This window comes from Callithrix jacchus, chromosome 8 (genome assembly GCF_049354715.1).
Source record: "Callithrix jacchus isolate 240 chromosome 8, calJac240_pri, whole genome shotgun sequence".
Classification (NCBI taxonomy): domain Eukaryota; kingdom Metazoa; phylum Chordata; class Mammalia; order Primates; family Cebidae; genus Callithrix; species Callithrix jacchus.
The window spans coordinates 138,659,791-138,674,206 of NC_133509.1; the positions used below are offsets into that span (position 1 = coordinate 138,659,791).

General features: G+C 53.6%; 1 protein-coding gene across 3 annotated transcripts in view; it reads right to left on the minus strand.

Moving 5' to 3' along the window:
* PPP1R13B (protein phosphatase 1 regulatory subunit 13B) overlaps nucleotides 1–568 on the minus strand; it is a 121,032-nt gene extending 120,464 nt beyond the window's left edge. For all 3 annotated transcript variants that reach the window (XM_035261637.3, XM_035261635.3, XM_035261634.3), the window contains exon 1: nucleotides 89–568. In XM_035261637.3, the coding sequence (XP_035117528.2) occupies nucleotides 89–277 (189 nt within the window). In that variant the 5' untranslated portion in view covers nucleotides 278–568. The remainder of the gene's footprint in view (nucleotides 1–88) is intronic.
* Between the last annotated feature and the right edge of the window lie 13,848 nt (nucleotides 569–14,416).

Consider the following 14,416-nt stretch of genomic DNA (forward strand, 5'->3'; position numbering starts at 1 on the left):
CCCCCACGCCGGGCTCCCAAGTCCTGGCCTTCGCCCGAGCGAGCTCACGCCTAGACGCCTGCGCCCACCTGCGCCCACCTGTGCTCACCTGCGCCAGCATCCCTCGCTGTCCAGCGTCCCCGGGCAGGGTCCGAACCCCGTCCCTAGAGCCCGGGTCTCCGGAGACCCCGCCCCCTCGGACCTGAGCGCCCAAGTGACAGAGCCCCGGGCAGGGCCCTGAGCAGACCCTCAGCAGAGGCTGCCAGGAGGGCAGGCAACCGTCCGGGGCCCCCCACATGGTGCCATTCGCCCGGACCCCGGCGGAGTGCAGAGCCGCGGGCCAAGGTGCTCCCCGCCGCAGCACCGAACCCCCACGGGCATGAGAAGGGCAGGTCTGCGGATGGCCCCAGACACAAGGCGTAAGCCGCCCTGGGGACAAGGCCGCCGCGGGGTCAGGGTCAGTCTGGAGCCTGCCTGGTTCTCGGAGAGGCTTCTGGCTGCTGCAGAGTGGGGGCAGAGCACGGGAGGAGGCCGGGGAGCTCCCACCAGCCCATTCCTGGGGAGCCACCCCTGTCCCTCAGAGGCCACTGGGGCTGGTGTTTGACAGTGCGGACTTTCCAGTTAGACGGACTGGGTTCAGCACCGCCTCTGTCACACCCTCGCCTGGGATCCTAAATAAGCCCCATCTTTTCTGCATTGTAGTGTGTTTGTATCTGTGATGGGAGAGTGTAGGGATGATAGTGCTTGCCTCGCGTCGGGAAGTGGGGGGGCTTGTTCGGATGCGAGGGATGGAAAACTCCCAGCACAACTTGTGGCACGTGGTAGCTGTTCCATAAATAGCATTCTGTAGTGGGGTGGTGATTAGCAAGCAGGTTTAGTATACAGAAGTCCCTGGGATGTTGAAACTTACCCACACCTGGGCATGAATGGCTAACGACACCCCTCATCTGGGAGCAGGGTTTGGAGAGAGGAGGAAGCCCTACATAATCTAGATAATGATCCGAGGCTGGGAGTCAGAGACATACCTGAGTTCTAATTCTAGTTTCTCTGCTTCTGACCTCCTGTGGGGCCTTGGTTTCCCCAGCTTTGACAGCTGATGTCCCTTAGTCGCCAAGGGGTACTTCTGGCCCACGAAGCCTGACCAAAGACAGGTTTTGCCAAGGCTCTTCAGAGAGGTGACCCCCTGGGGTAAATGAGCCTGCTCTCCCAGGAAGGGGCGTATTGGCACAAGGGCCTCCCTCTTTCCTGCAGGACCTGTGGGCACAGACAGTGGCAGCTACCCTGCCTCACACCGAAACCCCCCTGTATCCTCCAGGCAGGGGTCCATTTGAGGCAGGCTGGTCAGCTCCCCCTCAAGGCCTTCCTGCTGGTCCCACTCCTCTCCACCCAGCCTGCCACCTCCAGGCATCGGCCCATCACCTCCCACCTGGACCAAGCTCATTTGTTACTCCATGCCCCTACCATTCCCCACAAGCTCCTGCCTTCCATCTTCCTGGAGCACACACAGCCCCACCCTGTAAAGCCCTTCTGCGTCTCCTCATTACCCAGACTGAAGTTCGAAAGAGGACCATCAGGAATCGCCGTTTATGGTGGAGTGCAGTGGCTCACACCTGTAACCCTAGTACTTTGGGAGGCCAAGATGGGAGGATTGCTTGGGGCCAGGAGGTCAAAACCAGCATGGTCAACATAGTGAGATTCCCCCATCTCTTAAAAAAAAAAAAAAAATGTCCGGGCACAGTGGCTCACACCTGTAATCCCAGCACTTTGGGAGGCTGAAGTGGATGGAACATGAGGTCAGGAGTTCAAGACAAGCCTGACCAATATGGTGAAACCCCATCTCTACTAAAAATATGAAAATTAGCCAGGCGTGGTGGCAAGTGCCTGTACTCCCAGCTACTCAGGAGGCTGAGGCAGGAGAATCGCTTGAGCCTGGGAGAGGGAGGTTGCAGTGGGCCAAGATCACACCACGTACTCCAGCCTAGGTGACAGAGCAAGACTCCCATCTCAAAAAAAGAGGGATATAGGCATTAGAGTTACGGAAGAACCCATTCATATTTTTCAGAGATGCATCCTAGCCTGTGTAAAGGGTCTGCAATTCATTTAAAAACAATTCAGCCAGAGGGAAAGAAAGTGAGGCAGGAATAGCTGAGACATACACGGCAAATTCTTGATAACATTTGAACCTGGATGCTGGATATTTTGGGCTGCATTGTACTTTTATGTTTGAAATACATTGAAAATGATTAAAGGGGCTGGGCAGGGCGGCTCATGCTTGTAATCCCAGGACTTTGGGAGGCCAAGGTGGATGGATCACGAGGTCAGGAGTTGGAGATCAGCCTGGCCAACATTATGAAACCCCGTCTCTACTAACATACAAAATTAGCCGGGCATGGTGGCATATGCCTATAGTCCCAACTACTCGGGAGGCTGAGGCAGGATAATTGTTTGAACCTGGGAGATGGAGGTTGCAGTGGGCTGAGATCGCACCATTGCACTCCAACATGGGCTACAGACCAAGACTTCATCTCATAAATAAATAAATAAAAATTACAAGGCATAGGAGCTCACTTGTGGTCCTGGCTACTCAGGAGGCTGAAGCAACAGGTTCACTTGCGCCCAGGAGTTAGAGGCTGCAGTGAGCCAAGATCATGCCACTGCACTCCAGCCTGGGCAACATAAACCGTGCCTCAGGAAAAAAAAAAAAAAAGATTAAAGGCTAGGCATGGCTGGGCATGGTGGCTCACTCCTATAATCCCAGCACTCTGGGAGGCTGAGGAGGGCATATTGCATGGTGGCACATGCCTGTAGTCCTAGCTGCTCACGAGGCTGAGGCAGGAGAATCACTTGAACCCAGGAGGCGGAGGTTACAGTGAGCCGAGATCAAGTCTCTACACTCTAGTCTGGGCAACACAGCGAGACTCCATCTCAAAAAAAAAAAAAAAATTAGCTGGGCATGGTGGGGGGCACTTGTAATTTCAGCTTCTCAGGAATCTGAGGCAGGAAAATCTCAACCCTTGAAAGCAGAGGTTGCAGTGAGTTGAGATTGTGCTACTGCACCTCAGCCTTGACAACAGAGCGAGACTCTGTCTCAAAATAAAAATAAAAATAAAGGCTGGTCATGATTGCTCACGCCTGTAACCCCAACATTTTAGGAGGTCAAGACAGGAAGATCACTTGAGCCCAAGAGTTTGAGACCAATCTGGGCAACATAGCAAGACCTCCATCTCTATTTTAATTAAAAAAATAAAATTAAAAAAAATTAAATACTCTTTAAAAACATTTTTAAAAATCCATTAGGAAGGAGATCAGAATATATTCATATTGGCACGAAGAAATTCTGGACAAATCCAGAGAACACTAATAAAGCGATATTTTTAAAAACACTAATAAAACACACACTTTGCATTGGGAACTGGGTAGATAAGGGTCAGAAATCAGGGTGAGGCTTTTCACTATCACTTTTTTAAAGATAAACTTTATTAGGCTGGGCACAGTGGCTCACGCCTGTAATCCCAGCACTTTGGGAGGCCAAGGCAGGCAGATCACCTGAGGACAGGAGTTCAAGATCAGCCTGACCAACACAGTGAAACCCCATCTCTACTAAAGTCAAGTATGGTGGTGCATGCCTGTAATGCCAGCTACTTGGGAGGCTGAGACAGGAGAATCACTTGAACCTAGAAGGCAGAGGTTGTGGTGAGCCAAGATCGTGCCACTGAACTCCAGCCTGGGCAACAAGAACAAAACTTCATCTCAAAAAAGTAATAAAAATAAACAAAGTTTTTTTTTTTAGAACAGTTTTAGATTTAAAGAAAAATTGCAGAGTTTGAAATACAGAGTTCCCAGATACCCCTTTCCCCATCCAGTTTTTTCCCATTTTTTAACATCTTACATCAGTATAGAACATCTTTTACACTTAATAAACCGATATCTATACTTCAGTATCAACTCGGGTCCATACATTTTCTGTTTGCTGAGTTTGTAGGTAGTGTCCTTTGTTCAGAACGTCACATGATGTTTAGTCGTGTTCCTTAGGTTCCTCTTGGCTGTGACAGGTTCTCAGCTTTCCTTGTTTTTTTCTTTTTTGTTGTTTTTTGTTTCTTTTTTTTTGAGGGAGTTTCGCTCTTGTTGCCCAGGCTGGAGTGCAGTGGCGCGATCTCTGCTCACCGCAACCTCCATTCCCGGGTTCAAGCCATTCTCCTGCCTCAGCCTCCCGAGTAGCTGTGATTACAGGCATGCGCCACCACGCCCAACTAATTTTGTATTTTTATAGAGATGGGCTTTCTCCATTTTGGTCAGGCTGGTCTTGAACTCCCAAACTCACGTAATCCACGTGCCTCGGCCTCCCAAAGTACTGGGATTACAGGCCTGAGCCACCACGCTGGGCCCGCTTTCCTTGTTTTTTAGGCGTTGATACTTTTGAGTGCTCATCAGGTGTTTTGTAGACTGCCCATCAGTTGAAATGTATGTGCTGTTTTTCTCATGATTACACTGAGGTTATAGGTTTGCAGGAAAAAGGCCACAGAGGTACAGCACCATTCACGTCCAATTGTATCAAGGACACATATGGTCAGCACCACAGCACCGTTGATGGTGACCTTCATCTCTCAGCTGCTGTTGCATTTCATGTTAGATTTCTTTTCTTTTCTTTGAGATGGGGTTTTGCTCTTGTCGCCCAGACTGGAGTGCAGTGGTATGATCTCAGCTCACTGCAGTCTCTGCCTCCCAGGTTCAAGCTTTTCTTCTGACAGCCTCCCAAGTAGCTGGAATTACAGGCACCTGCCACCACACCCAGCTAATTTTTTGTATTATTATTTGAGACAGGGCTTCATCATGTTGCCCAGGCTGGTCTCAAACTCCTGACCTCAGGTGATCCCTTGCCTCAGCCTCCCAAAGTTCAGGGATTTCAGGTGTGAGCCACTGTACCCAGCCTCATGTTTGATTTTTGAATCAGGTGACTCTATTACTAAATTACAATAATATTTTTAAAAACTTGGCCGGGCGTGGTGGCTCATGCCTGTAATCCCAGCACTTTGGGAGGCTGAGGTGGGTGGATCACGAGGTCAAGAGATCAAGACCATCCTGGCAAACATAGTGAAACCCCGTCTCTACTAAAATATAAAAATTAGCTGGATGTGGTGGCGCATCTGTAGTCCTAGCTACGGGAGGCTGAGGCAAAAGAATTACTTAAATCCGGGAGGCAGAGGTTGCAGTGAGCCAAGATCGCGCCACTGCACTCCAACCTGGTGACAGAGCGAGACTCTGCCTCAAATTAAATAAATAAATAAATAATAAAAAAATTTAAACTTGTTGGGCTCTTCCAAGGCCTCTTGCTGTGGCTGGCCGATGCCCGCCCTCTTGCGGACTCCTCCCGTGGTCTTTTGCTGTGTGTGGCCCTGCCTGGTGTCTCTCTTTTCATAGGTCATAGTCACATTGCATTAGCGCCCAGCCACAGGACTTCATTTCACCTAATTATGTCTCTGAAGACCCTACCTCCAGGCCCTTGTCCATCTACACCCCCTTGTCCATCTACACCCGCTGTGTTCGAGAAAGCACTCTGTGTGTCCCGCAGAAGTGCTGCCTTTTCCTTCAGAAAATCAAAGCCTGCTTTGTTTTGTTTTGTCTTGTTTGAGATGGAGTTTAGTTCTTGTTGCCCAGGCTGGAGTGCAGTGGTGCGATGTTGGCTCACCACAAGCTCCCCCTTACAGGTTCAAGTGATTCTCCTGCCTTAGCCCCCTGAGTAGCTGGGATGACAGGCATGTGCCACCATGCCCAGCTAATTTTGTTTTTTGTTTTTTTTTGAGATGGAGTCTCACTCTGTCGCCTGGGCTGGAGTACAATGGCGCGATCTCAGCTCACTGCACCCTCCGCCTCCTGGGTTCAAGCAATTCTCCTGCCTCAGCTTCCCGAGTGGCTGGGACTACAGGTGCACACTGCCACACCCAGCTAGTTTTTTTGTATTTTAGTAGAGACGGGGTTTCACCGTGTTGCCCAGGCTGGTCTCGAACTCTTGAGCTCAGGCAATTCGCCTGCCTTGGCTTCCCAAAGTGCTAGGATTACAGGCATGAGCCACGGCACCCAGCCTAATTTTGTATTTTTAGTAGAGACGGGGTTTCTCCATGTTGATCAGGTTGGTCTTGAACTCCTGACCTCAGGTGATCTGCCGGTTTCAGCCTCCCAAACAGCTGGGATGAAAGCCTTCTGCAGGTTTCCCCAGATCGCCAATTTGATGCATCTCACCACATTCTTCCAGACTGCCCAGACCTGGGTCACCCATCACAGTCTGCCACCTTGGAGCTGTCTAGGTACCTGTTGCCCAGGGGCCAGCAGGCTCCATTTACAGGTCTCCATTGTTTTTTCCCATGTGCCTCACCCAGGTCCAGGCCCTGGTGACACAGCCTTGAGCAAAACAGTGAGGTCCCTGTCCTCACAGAGTTTGTATGCCGGTCAGGGGAGAAGAAGATAAACAAGAACTGAAACACTAGTAAGTGTATTTTTAACAGTAAGGGCAGGCTGGGTGCGGTGGCTCACGCCTGTCATCCCAGCACTTTGGGAGGCTGGAGCAGGAGGATCACTTGATTCCAGGAGTTAAAGACCAGCCTGGGAAACATAAGGAGACCCTGTCTCTACAGCAAAATACAAAAAGTAGTCAGGCGTGGTGGGGTGCGCCTATAGTCCCAGTTAGTCAGGAGGCTGAGCTAGGAGGGTGGTTTGCGCCCAGGAGTCTGAGGCTGCAGTGAGCCTAGATTGTACCAGTACACTCCAGCCTGGGCAAAAGAGTGAGACCCTGTCTCAATAGTATAACGGTAAAAATAATAATAATAAAGCCAGATATTGTGACAGAGCCAGGAGAAGGTGAATTTGGGTTGTGGGCTGCAGGGAGCTGCGAGGGGGAGGAGCAGGGAAAGGAGTGTGCTGGAGGCTTCGGAGGGAGGTGGGGTCAAGCTTCCTGTGGGCGAGTCTGGCTTTTGTTGGCCTTGAGGGAAAACCCTCTGCCCTCTGGTGTTTCCAGGGGAAACTCTGACAGCTGATATACAGTCTTCAGCGTCCGGTGGTCCGTCTGGGGAAGCTGGCTGGCCTTCCGCAGAAGTGGAGGAGGGCGGTCCCCTAGGAAGTGGATGTGGGAAGGGCTTCCATCTGGGTTGAGGTTTGAAGTGTGGGAGTTGGGAGGAGGAAAGGAAGGTCTCGGATGGCCCTGGTGCCCACCATGCGTTATCCAGGCCTAAGAAAGGGCACTGTAGGCTCTGTGCTGACATCTGCTTGGCCACGCTGTCCCCAAGAAGACCACATTTCATGACTTCCCTTCCTGTCCAAGCTGGGCCCGTGGCCCACCCTAGGATCCATGTGGCACTGCTGCCAAATGCCAGGTGTTATCTGTGCCCCCCACCCCCTCAGTCCTTCCTTCCCATCCCAGCCTGACCTGCCCTCATCTCTCCTCCAAGTTAGCCTCTCTCCCGCTGGAAAATCTCACCCAACCACTCCCCACCGGGACCCCTCAGGGCCTCCCCTCCTCCCTCAAGGCCAAGGGTAGTTAAACCCCTAAGGCCCTCACCTACCCCCACCCCCAACCCCAGGCCAACTCCCAACCCCACCCTAGGCCTGGCTGGCAGCTCCTCCCCAGTGTGGGGCGGGGACTCTGGGACAATGGGACGGGCAGCTCCTCTTCCCCCGCCACAGCTGCCCGGGGAAACCTGTTTTCGCAAGTGTTGGCTCTGAACCAATCGCGGTTCCATTCGCTCCTCTGGGGCATTAAGTAATATTTTTTGTTATCCAGGTTAGAAAAAAAGTTGGTGGGAAAACACCCAGCAATCTGCTGTTTTTCATCTTTTGTTTGGCCGAGGGTGGCCCCTGTGAGCTGTGGGGCTGCACCTGTGTCTCCTACCGAATCCCCAGTGCCCAGCACACAGTAGGCACCTAATCAATGTCCATGGAGGGCAGACTGCATTGCTGAAAAGAAAGTACAGCTGGAAACCCAGCGACAATCACCCCAGGCCACAGAGAGGGTGTTTCTGCCAGGAGTTCCCACGCAGGAGTCTTGGAACTCAGGGAGGGGTCTCTGGAGCCAACCCACCTGTTTCCATTCCTGCAACATGCCTCTGTCACAGGGTCACAGTCCAGGAGTGGGGGTCCCTATGCCCATAACGCGGCAAGTGTTCAGGCGACTGCAGCCTGGTCTTCCTGCAAGGACTTGGAGTGGGGCGAGTGTTCTCTGAAGCCCAGAGAGGTTTTGCCACTTGCTCAGGGCCACAGAGATACTGAGCCTGTGGCTCAAACCCAGAGGCAAGTCAGCGGCCTCCGCCTGTTGGCTGCTGCCTCCAAAAACTCCCAGCTCTGTTGAGTCCCACCCTCCACCTTGGCAGGGTTTTGCTGGGTGTCCTACACACACAGCACTGGTGTTTCAGGGTCTAAACTTCTCTGTCTCCCTTCCTTTTGGAATCAGTCTGAGGCCCTGTGAGGAAGAAAAGGGTCCTGTGCTGGCTAAGGACACTTCATTCGTTCATTCATTCATTCATTCATTCAGGGAGGTCAGGAGTCTTGGGCCCCGAACACAGCGAGCTTTCCCTCTGGAGGTCGCGTCACACACTTTAATCTTCCGTCTTTTCTTCTTCACCAAGCATCCTACCCGAAGCGCCTGCCCGCCCCTGCCCTTATTTCGGGTTTTCCCTGACATTCTTCCACCTAACCCACTGCTTGTCCCCAGCTCTGTCTCTCAGATACTTCCAGTTCCTGCCAGTACTCACAACCCTGTCACCTCAGTCAAGGTCCCATGGGGAAACAGATGGTTTCCGCAAATAGGGAAATTCCAGGAGGGCCATTTACAAAGGGAGACGCTTACAGAAGCGGGTGTGGGATGACTAGGGAATCGGGACCCTGGGACCGGCACTGGGGGGACTCTGTCCACCCTCCGCTGGAAGGAAGAGGGAGGGAAGGTCTCTGGCAAAGAACGGAGTCTAGGGAGGCCGGCCTGGAAGGCAGGGGCATTGGTCAAAGGACGTTGTCCAGGGCAGGCTCAAGGAGGGAGGGCATCCCTTCCCACATCACTCCCTCGCCTGGCTCTGACCTCCCACAGGGGCACCTCCACCTGTGGCTGCAGCCCATAGGGATGGTCCCCGAAAGGCGAAAGCAGGGTGAAGGATGGAACGTCCCTCGGGGAGGATGGAAGCCGGACAGCCAGCACAGGCATGCAGGAAACTTGTGCGCAAACACCTTTCCTCTTGGTAGGGGATTTCTGTAGTGTGAGCCTTCGAGGGAATGCCTGCGCCACAGCCTTCCTGGCTTGTAACAACAACTGCATTTTAACAAGACCCCCAAATAGGAATGTCACTGCCCCACTGAAGGCCCTTCCATAGCACCATCAGTGGCTGTCATGTAATAGCCACACCTGGTGGCCCCACCTGCAGTGTCCTCACCCTGCTCCCAGCAAGCCAGACTTCCGTGTTCTTTCTGCCTATCCCTGTGGTCTGGGCTTTGGCTCTCCAAGGTCCTTGTCTTCCACTCTAGGTGGATCTGCTGACACTGGCTCTGTCCCTCAAGGGCCCCTCTGATAGCACAAATGTATTTCCAAATAGCCAAAATTCTAACCACCTTGAGGGTTAGGATTTCAACAGGTGAATTGGAGGAGAGCACAGCCATTCAGTCCGTAACAAGCAGAGCCTCAGGAATGGGATTAACACCCTTATAAAAGGGGCCTCACGCCTATAATCTCAGCACTTTGGGAAGCTGAGGCGGGTGGATCACGAGGTCAAGAGATCGAGACCATCCTGGCCAACATGGTGGAACCCATCTGTACTAAAAATACAACAACAACAACAAAATTAGCTGGGTGTGGTGGCGCGTGCTTGTAGTCCCAGCTACTCGGGAGGCTGAGGCAGGAGAATTGCTTGAACCCGGGAGGCAGAGGTTGCGGTGAGCCGAGGTTGCACCACTGCACTTCAGCCTGGTGTCTGGTGACTGAGTGAGACTCTGTCTCAAAAAAAGGAAAAAAAAAAGGGGGGCCTTCGAGAGCCCGTCTCACCCCTTCTGCCGTGTGTGCACAGTGCCAAAGACGCCATCTATGGACCAGAAAGCAGGCCTTCCTCAGACCCTGCACCTGCTGGTGCCTTGATCTTGGACTTTCCAGAACTGTGGGCAATACATTTTTCTCGTGAGCAATACATTGTTGTTGTGAGAAATACATTCTTGTTGTTGACAAGCACCCAGCTGGTATGTTGTTACAGCAGCCGGAACTAACACACCACCCCTGCCCTACCCTACTCACTCCCAATTCCCCAAACCCTGGGCCGACCCTAGCAGTGCCTAGCCACCTCCCTATAGCCGATGCTTCTCCACCCTCCGCACCTGAGAATCCCCGGAGGGCTGGGTCCATCCCCAGGGCGTCTGATCCAGTAGGTCTGTGATGGGCCCAAGAATCCGCATTTCTAACAAGCTCCCCCACGATGCTGATGCTGCTGGTCCAGGGACCACACCTGGAGAACCATTGCCCCAGGCTGTCACCGCCCCACCCATCTGGCAGCACCTGAGGCCATGGGAGGCCACTCCAGCATCCTGGTTGTGTGCAGGGAGCAGTCCTCACAAAGATCGTGGGGCAGGTGGAATCCCTGGCTCCCTCCCCCAACAGGCTGGCTTGGCTTGGATGTACATTCCACGCAGCTGCCCAGAGGCCACTGAGCCCAGATGGGCACAAGGGCACCCAGTGCAGATATGCACCTGTTCTCTCCTTCCCTCCCCAGCTTGCTTCCTGGGCGCCCAGTGCAGATATGCACCTGTTCTCTCCTTCCCTCCCCAGCTTGCTTCCTGGGCACCCAGTGCAGATATGCACCTGTTCTCTCCCTCCCTCCCCAGCTTGCTTCCTGGGCGCCCAGTGCAGATATGCACCTGTTCTCTCCCTCCCTCCCCAGCTTGCTTCCTGGGCGCCCAGTGCAGATATGCACCTGTTCTCTCCCTCCCTCCCCAGCTTGCTTCCTGGGCGCCCAGTGCAGATATGCACCTGTTCTCTCCCTCCCTCCCCAGCTTGCTTCCTGGGCGCCCAGTGCAGATATGCACCTGTTCTCTCCCTCCCTCCCCAGCTTGCTTCCTGGGCGCCCAGTGCAGATATGCACCTGTTCTCTCCCTCCCTCCCCAGCTTGCTTCCTGGGCGCCCAGTGCAGATATGCACCTGTTCTCTCCCTCCCTCCCCAGCTTGCTTCCTGGGCGCCCAGTGCAGATATGCACCTGTTCTCTCCCTCCCTCCCCAGCTTGCTTCCTGGGCGCCCAGTGCAGATATGCACCTGTTCTCTCCCTCCCTCCCCAGCTTGCTTCCTGGGCGCCCAGTGCAGATATGCACCTGTTCTCTCCCTCCCTCCCCAGCTTGCTTCCTGGGCGCCCAGTGCAGATATGCACCTGTTCTCTCCCTCCCTCCCCAGCTTGCTTCCTGGGCACCCAGTGCAGATATGCACCTGTTCTCTCCCTCCCTCCCCAGCTTGCTTCCTGGGCACCCAGTGCAGATATGCACCTGTTCTCTCCCTCCCTCCCCAGCTTGCTTCCTGGGCACCCAGTGCAGATATGCACCTGTTCTCTCCCTCCCTCCCCAGCTTGCTTCCTGGGCGCCCAGTGCAGATATGCACCTGTTCTCTCCCTCCCTCCCCAGCTTGCTTCCTGGGCGCCCAGTGCAGATAGCACCTGTTCTCTCTCCCTCCCTCCCCAGCTTGCTTCCTGGGCGCCCAGTGCAGATATGCACCTGTTCTCTCTCCCTCCCTCCCCAGCTTGCTTCCTGGGCGCCCAGTGCAGATATGCACCTGTTCTCTCCCTCCCTCCCCAGCTTGCTTCCTGGGGTCACTTTCCAGACCCACAGCCAGCCCTGGAATCCCAGTCTCTGGGCTTCCTTTCTGGGCACCCAACTCAGAACCCCTGTTCTACTGTTTCTCTTTCCCTAACATACACTGCCTTCTGATAGAACATTTCATTCACGTATTTATTATATTTGTTGTTTATTGACTTCTTCCTAGTAAAATGTAAGTTCCGGGAGGCAGGGATCTGTCTATGTGTCTTAAGCACTTAGAAAATGCCTGAACACTCAGTAAGTAACCACCAAGGAAGGAAAGGAGGGAGGGAGGGAGGGAGGAGGGAGGGAGGGAGGGAGGGAAGGAGGAGGGAGGGAGGGAGGGAAGGAGAGGGGAGGGAGGAAGGAAGGCAGGGATGGAGAAGGGAGGAGGGATGGATGGAGGAGCCAGGGAGGAAGGAAGGGAGGGATGGAGAGGGGAGGGAAGGGAGGGATGGAGGGGGGAGGTAGGAAGGAAGGGAGAGAGGGAAGGGAGGAAGGAAGGGAGGGATGGAGAGGGGAAGGAGGAAGAAAGGGAGGGATGGAGAGGGGAGGGAAGGTAGGGATGGAGGGGGGAGGGAGGAAGGAAGGGAGAGAGGGAAGGGAGGAAGGAAGGGAGGAAGGAAGGGAGGGATGGAGGGGGGAAGGAGGAAGGAAGGGAGGGATGGAGGGGGGAGGGAGGAAGGGAGGGAGGGATGCAGGGAGGGAGGGAGGGATGGAGGGAGGGAAGGAAGGAAGATCGGTTCACATGAACTGGCCGGGTGGGGACAGATGTGGGGCCTTCCTAGCACCTGGTCCCATAAACCTCTGCAGGTGTTTAGTGAATATTGAAGGCGGGGAAGGGGAAGGGAGGGAGGCCCAAGAGGAAGGGGCGCCTCTGAAATTGGCTGACCACCTCCTTGGAGGACCACTCCTTGGCTCCCTCACAGGTAACTAAGGGGTGGAGAGTGTTGCCAGCTCTGCTCTGTTAAGCCGCTGGGAAACCATTCCCAGCTCAGGCCGCCTCTGCCACTCCCCTGCCGGTTTCCAGACCCTGTGGTCCCCTGCGTGGGCACCCAAGGCCCTGTCTCTGTCCAACTCTCAGTCCGAATGCCCTGTTCCCTGGCCCACCTGGAGCTCTCTGACCGTCTGTGCTCCCTGTCACAGGGGCCCCTGGTGGGAGGAAGTTGAGCCCTGGGCAGAAGTGACCCGGCTGGCACACTGGCCTCCAGCTTGCTCTGTCCTTCCAGGCAGCCATCTGCTTCCAGCTCAGCCTTGGCTCCCACTCCTGAGGACAGTGTCCCTTCACCATCCCAAGCTGGAGTGCTGATTCCATCATCTGTCTTGTACAAAAACCCCTTCTCGAGACTTGTCAGATGTCCCTGCTTTCCTGGCCTGGGGTTTCTCTCCTAGTCCATCTTTTTTTTTTTTTGAGATGGAGTTTTGCTCTTGTTACCCAGGCTGGAGTGCAACGGCGCGATCTCGGCTCACCGCAACCTCTGCCTCCCTGGTTCAGGCAATTCTCCTGCCTCAGCCTCCTGAGTAGCTGGGATTACAGGCACGCACCACCACACCCGGCTAATTTTTTGTATTTTTAGTAGAGACGGGGTTTCACGATGTTTGTCAGGCTGATCTCAAACTCCTGACCTTGTGATCCGCCGGTCTAGGCCTCCCAAAGTGCTGGGATTACAGGCATGAGCCACCACAGGCAGCCCCCTGCTGTGGTCTTTCTAGAGGGCTGAATCAAGGCCACTTCTGAGTGCTCCTTGATTTATTTTTATTTCCTGGGAAGGAAATACCATTTCCCATTCATTACAGATGAGGATATGGAGACTTTCCAGGTCTTTCAGCCACTGAGTGGGAGATCCAAGATTCAAATCCAGCTCTTGTGACTCTAAATCCCACGCTCTCTGCAATGTATACACTTCACATTGTTTTATGAGCTCAGGATCCATTTGGCAGTAACTACTTGGATATTTTGTAGCAAGAAGTTAGCAAAATGTGCATTCTTTCACACAGTATCTATGAGCTTGGGCTGTGGAGCTAGAACATCTGCCGCTTAGTTTCAGCTGTGTAATTTTGGGCCACTTACATAAGTTTCTGTACCTTAGTCTGCTCGCCTATAGATGGGGACAATAACAGTGCCTCCCTGAAGGATTTTTTGTTGTTTTTTTTGACAAAGTCTCACTCTGTTGCCCAGGCTGGAGTGTAACCAGCCTCAGCTCACTGCAACCTCCACCTCCCAAGTTCAAGTGATTCTCCTGCCTCAGCGTCCCCGAGTAGCTGAGACTACAGGCACATGCCACCATGCCTGGCTAATTTTTTGTATTTTTAGTAAGACGGGTTTCACTATGTTAGCCAAGATAGTCTCAACCTCCTGACCTCGTGATCTGCCCTCTTTGGCCTCCCAAAGTGCTGGGATTACAGGCGTGAGCTACTGTGCCTGGCCTTTTTTTTTTTTTTTTTTTGAGACAGAGTCTTGCTCTGTCACCCAGGCTGGAGTGCAGTGGTGAGATCTCGGCTCACTGCCACTTCCACCTCCTGGATTCAATTCTCCTGCCTCAGCCTCCCGAGTAGCTGTGACTACAAGCATGCACCACCGTGCCCAACTAATTTTTGTATTTTTAGTATCAGGTTTTGCTGACGAGGTTTTACCACGTTGGC